General features: G+C 39.2%; 1 protein-coding gene across 1 annotated transcript; it reads right to left on the bottom strand.

The window, feature by feature from the left end:
* Nucleotides 1-1,357: 1,357 nt before the first annotated feature.
* Nucleotides 1,358-4,258, bottom strand: LOC132864258 (caskin-1-like). Its single transcript, XM_060897599.1, has 3 exons — nt 3,512-4,258; nt 3,095-3,312; nt 1,358-2,552 (listed from the first exon to the last, which is right to left on the bottom strand). The coding sequence occupies exons 1-3, from the start codon at nt 3,576-3,578 to the stop codon at nt 2,358-2,360; spliced, it is 480 nt and encodes a 159-aa protein (XP_060753582.1). The 5' UTR covers nt 3,579-4,258; the 3' UTR covers nt 1,358-2,357.
* Between the last annotated feature and the right edge of the window lie 1,742 nt (nt 4,259-6,000).

Here is a 6,000-nt window from a genome sequence, read left to right as displayed (position 1 = left end):
GTGTACAGATTAATTCAATTCAATTCAAGTTTATTTGTACAGCGCTTTTTACAATGGGCATTGTCTCAAAGCAGCTTTACAGAACATAAACATAGAACAGAATATAAAGAATTAATCAAATCTGATAAATAACTTGCCGCTGAACCATAAAGAGATTTAAAAACAAGCATCAAAATTTTAAAATGAATCCTACTGTATAATGGACAGGTAGCCAGTGAAGAGACGCGAGAATGGGAGTGATATGTTCCCGCTTTCGTGTGCCCTCCAATAGGCGAGCTGCCGCATTTGCAGTCTGGAGAGAGAGGCCTGACTAATACCTAAATAAAGGCTGTTACAATAATCAAGGTGACTTGAAATGAAGATATGCACAACTCTTTGAAAGTCTTTAGAGGACAAGAAAGGTTTCACCTTCGTGAGTTGTCTCAATTGGAAAAAACATGATTTAACTACTAAATTAATCTGTTTAGAGAACTGGATTTGCTGAGCAGCAGCCCGACACAGCTGTGTGACCACTTTGAGCTACCAGGTACAGTAGGGTAAAACACTGGAACACACATACATAGTGTTAATGATTTCACATGAGTTGAAAAACACATGAGTTAATAAAGTAATTTGCATGCAACTAATTGGTAGGTGCTTTTTCTGCAATACACAGTAGGACACAGAAATTCAACAACTATCAATTTATCGTTTTAAAATATAATTATTTTATAAATGCTAGTAATGATTAAGATTTTGTTTTAATTATTCCTGAGGGAATTATTTAATAAAATCTATTTTTTCAAATATTAATTTGCCTTCAGTTAAAATAAAAGTAGAACAGAAATAAAAAAATAAATAAAATAAAACTAACATTTTAAGAACAACATTTTACCACATTAAAAAAATGAAACCATTTGTAGTACACTTTGAAAAAGATTAGGCAAGCTTTTACCTCAGCATCAGCCAGGACTCCAGGTAAGTTCAGCAATAAGCACATCACATTCTCATGTCCCGACTGAGCTGCTAAGTGTAACCAAACTACTTACACATATACATAAAGGGTAGAAAACCAGAATCTTAATATGGACAAAGATTTTTCTTTCCATGTACTGGTTTCCATTTACAACCCTTGAATAGGACAGGCAAGAATACGATGCCTAAAAATGAATACAGTTCCATTATCTGACATTAAACCCTGCCTGATTCTGATTCAGTATATATGTATACATATATATATATATATATATATATATATATATATATATATATATATATATAGTATAACTACACACTACAACACAAACTCTGTGTATGCGCTCTAAGGACAATGTCAGTGCATACTAAAACCAAGACATATTAGTCTGCTATTCTATTTTTTTTTGTTTGTTAAAGATCGTCACAGCTAAGCTTTTATCTAGTTCAAATTATAGATTCATATAATAGATAGTATGACATATTTTAGATATTTAAAAATGACCAGATTTTTTTTTTAAATCCTATGAGACTAAACACACAAAACTAGCCAAAAAGATTTATGCATTTGACATTGTCCTCTTTTTAGTCCATGCATGTAAACAAGTTCACTGTGGTGTACACAACATTTCTGATTTATAGCATCTTCAATTCGTGTGTTCTGTTATAGACATTGTAAACTCAATAATCCTCTTTTTCCTTCACACAAACTGTGCAATTTACACAGTGTTTGTATTTATACTGTCTGTACTTGGACTTTCCCTTTGTTTGCCTTAAGCTGTTTGTGGAAACTAATTAGATTTTGTGTGTGTGTGTGTGTGTGTGTGTGTGTGTGTGTGTGTGTGTGTGTGATGTTGGTGCAAATTAGGGACACCTCAGTGGGCAGCTGGTGTTTCCTTGTGACGTCTCTGCTGGGTGGCTTACTGCAGATTGTGGCTGGTACTTTGTTCAGAATCTCCCTCAAAAGTCCACTTTTCCAAAGCAGACTGCCACATGTAGGGCTGTTAGTCCAGTCTACACACATGCATGAATGTGTAAAAATAAATAACACAATAAGCATTTAATTTGCTATCTGTCTTCAACACCTTCTGATTTTTCAGTTCTCAATGAATGTGTCAAAATGAACCAGAATCCACAGTATTACTCCATAAACACATCCACTCCTCATCACCCACCCAAAACCACCCAACAAACCTACGCACACACACACACGGAAGGCAACTTGGGGCTGGTGATCTCCAGAGAGACATTTGCTTTCAGGACCTCCAGGATATGTATGTGTCCATGCCTGGCAGCCAGATGGATAGCGGTCATTCCCTCCTGTAGTCAAGCACCAATATATTGCGGTTTTATAACTGGCAAGGTCAAGTGCAGTACTGTATAAGCCACTGTATTTAGATGTGTTATATGCGTGTTTGCGTTGTGCTGTAATGCTGTTTAGGCATCTGGACTGTGTTATAATACTGTGTTGAGGTATTGAGATTTAGTGATCTCACTAAGTTCTCCTCTGTAGCTGAAGCCCCAGCCTCCAAAAGAGCCATAACAACCTCTGTGTGACCCCCTGAAGCAGCCAAGTGCAGAGGAGATGAGCTGTTAACCTGTGGAGACATACACTTGTTACGTATTATGTAAAGAACGAGACACTTCAGCATAAGCTGCAACAGGGATGGGGGTGAGGTATTTTATGGTTAGTCCCTCAACAACATCTCTTACAGTTAAAAAGACAAATATGCAGCACGTCATGTTATAGATAAATCCGTAAAGACATCTGTCTTGAATACATTATGAATGTTACACAGATACACTTGATACTACTTTCAGTCTCCTTCCTAAAATGGTAAATAAACGTCTTAAGGACTTATATATAAATGCATGTGACTGGCCTCAAAAAAGCCACAACAGAGAATCTGCTGCATAAGCTCAGACGGTTTGCAATGAACATTGGAGCCAATGTAATGCAGGCAGCTTTTACATAGGTTTGTTGGTTGTATTGCAGTTTTTATGTTTGTATCTGTGGTCTGCCAGTTTACAACCATTCACCAGAACCTATGAATGAGGATAGGATATACATATGGCATAGTTTATAGTGTATATACAGTGTATGTCCTGCCAAGACAATTTTTTTTAAATAACCATTGACCTTTGTGCCTACTGAACTTGTTTTGTTTCGGAGGAGACCTCCCTGGCTGAATGTGAGCAGTTCTTGGATGACGGTCACACTGCCCTTAGCTGCAGCGATGCTGAAGCATGTGGCTCCCTCCACGTTGTCCAGTGACGATAAATCATGCCTGTACTTTAGAAAGAGCTTCACTACATCAAAGTGGTCCATTCTCTGCAGCCAGGTGAAGAGGAGTTTGTCTATGCCATGAACACACACACGCGTGCGCACACACACACACACACACACCGAAGTAATTTATACTGACTTACGTGTCCCTTAGTGACACTTGTTTTCAGATTGCATAGGAAACCCTTCCACAATCCCACTACGGAATGTGTCCTAGATTGCACGGGTTAGTTTTGAAAACACAAGAACAACTATCAGAGTTGGTCTTACCTTGAACACAGGTGTCCTTCGAAGTCCCTCGGTCTCCTAACAAAGGATCCTCTTCAAGTTCATTCATTCATTCATTCATTCATTCATTCATCTTCTACCGCTTATCCGAACTACCTCGGGTCACGGGGAGCCTGTGCCTATCTCAGGCGTCATTGGGCATCAAGGCAGGATACACCCTGGACGGAGTGCCAACCCATCGCAGGGCACACACACACACTCATTCACTCACGCAATCACACACTAGGGACAATTTTCCAGAGATGCCAATCAACCTACCATGCATGTCTTTGGACCAGGGAGGAAACCGGCGTACCCGGAGGAAACCCCCGAGGCACGGGGAGAACATGCAAACTCCACACACACAAGGTGGAGGCAGGAATCGAACCCCGACCCTGGAGGTGTGAGGCGAACGTGCTAACCCACCGTGCCCCCTCCTCTTCAAGTCCTTCTACCTAATCTATTGTTTGAATCTTTAGATGAAGGAGTCAGACTTAGACCTTCTTGTCTTTTCAGGGTCCTCACAACGGGAGGCCTTGTGTTTATTAAAAGCAGTGTAATACAGATAAATGTGTGTAATATATGTAAAGTAAAATAAAAGAAAATTACAAATAAAAATCTCCTTTAAATAATCAAACAGTATTAGAATAAGTAAAAGTAATTAGAATGCAAAGACAACAACAGACCAAGATACACTCTCCAAGTGTATGCCTGTGTTTGTTTTCTGATGCATACAGAGTATAACACGCACTGAGCCTGCCTACAATAGAATGCACACTTAGATAACATTTCCCTGGTCTTTTATACTTTATGACATTGTAAATTGGATTTTGTCGTGAATTCTGACCTCTTTGGACCTTACATCGTCCAAATCAAGTAACATTTCTCGCTGCGACACTTGGAGTGTTAAACATGTTTGTTCCTCATCTCTAAAGGTTAATAATTCTATATATGGTTATATGGTTGCAGTTAACTTCCTGCAGCTGCAAAGCTGTGGTTACATATGACTGATACCTTGTGGTTTCAGTAACTACAGCATAATGTTCTCAGCCTTTATCGCAGCCAAATTCTCTCGACGAGGTTTGAAACACATCCCATTCTTTCTAATAACTTAACCATATTGATAGCAACATAGCTAGAATGACATTAAATATACACAGGTAACAGATGTTATATATTAAAGAACAACTTCCACAGAAGACATATGCCAAGGCAAATAGGTTTGTATTGTTAAATTAAACTGAGGAATACACCTTTCAGTCTCCAGAACACTTAGAGCCTTAGATCTCTCTGGATATATTAAGCATTTACTCCTATAAAAAATGGCACCTTTTATTTTAGTATAAAGGTTATTTCTAAAGAATCAGGAACAAGGTGATGCAAATGGTTTGTGTGTTGGTTTCTGCCAGGGTATGAATAATTTTTTTTTTTTCCCCCATAGTTAAAAAAAGGTTTTCAGAGCTATTTAAAAGCAATTTAAGGCAAATAGGCATGACAACAAGTGACTATTAAAACATGTTATAGCACTGAATTTAATTATGCTGTGTTATTTAGCTTATTCATGTTAAATTAAAAGACTTGATAAATAATATGAAGGTAATTTTGCCTTTTTAATTTGCTTGCTTGTTTTTAAATAAACCAATTCATCTGTCATTTGAATTGACAATATTCATTCCACAGTTTAAACTTTAAAAGACCAGCAAAAGCTGATGGTTTTCTGAAACACTGGGAACCTTAAATAATTATCAGTAGCGAGACAGTAATTCTGGGGGGCATGGTGGGTTAGTGAATAGCACGTTCACCTCACACCTCCAGGGTTGGGGGTTCGATTCCCACCTCCGCCTTGTGTGTGTGGAGTTTGCATGTTCTCCCCGTGCCTCGGGGGTTTCCTCCGGGTACTCCGGTTTCCTCCCCCGGTCCAAAAACATACATGGTTGATTGGCATCTCTGAAAAATTGTCCGTAGTGTGTGATTGCGTGAGTGAATGAGAGTGTGTGTGTGTGCCCTGCGATGAGTTGGCACTCCGTCCAGGGTGTATCCTGCCTTGATGCCCGATGACGCCTGTGATAGGCACAGGCTCCCCGTGACCCGAGGTAGTTCGGATAAGCGGTAGAAGATGAAATGAGAAAAATGAGGACTTTTCCTCGTCCGCTGTAAGACGATTGTCTTTGTTGGAGACTCTGAGCAGGGTCTGCATTACACTGAGGGAACCATCAGATCGAGAGGCAGCATAATGCAGTGGCAGCTGAGCCTTTGGCTAGAGCCATGGAAAATAAACAGGTGAACAATTTTAACTCGGTTTTATACAGAAACATGTCTTTCCATTTATCCTGGTTGGGGTATTTTGATTCGAGTTGGTGCTGTTCCTGGCTGCTTATATGTATCCGGGCGACAATGACTGCAGCATGACAGCAGTACAAATTTTTTTAGTGCTTCAGATGATTTGGGAGCATCAGGACATCAGGGAAAAGAAGCAAAATCTCCACTGACCA

This window comes from Tachysurus vachellii, chromosome 21 (assembly GCF_030014155.1).
Source record: "Tachysurus vachellii isolate PV-2020 chromosome 21, HZAU_Pvac_v1, whole genome shotgun sequence".
NCBI classification, from domain to species: domain Eukaryota; kingdom Metazoa; phylum Chordata; class Actinopteri; order Siluriformes; family Bagridae; genus Tachysurus; species Tachysurus vachellii.
Note: the sequence above shows the minus strand (reverse complement) of the source record. Positions and strands in the feature narration are given on the sequence as shown.

Excerpts from the sequence above, each read along its gene's own strand:
- LOC132864258 (XM_060897599.1), bottom strand. The coding sequence starts at position 3,578 with ATGAATGAACTTGAAGAGGATCCTTTGTTAGGAGACCGAGGGACTTCG. Across the intron at positions 3,313-3,511 it reads GAAGGACACCTGTGTTCAAG|ACAAACTCCTCTTCACCTGG; the intron begins GTAAGACCAACT and ends TTCATGGCATAG. Across the intron at positions 2,553-3,094 it reads CAAGTTCAGTAGGCACAAAG|GTTAACAGCTCATCTCCTCT; the intron begins GTCAATGGTTAT and ends ATGTCTCCACAG.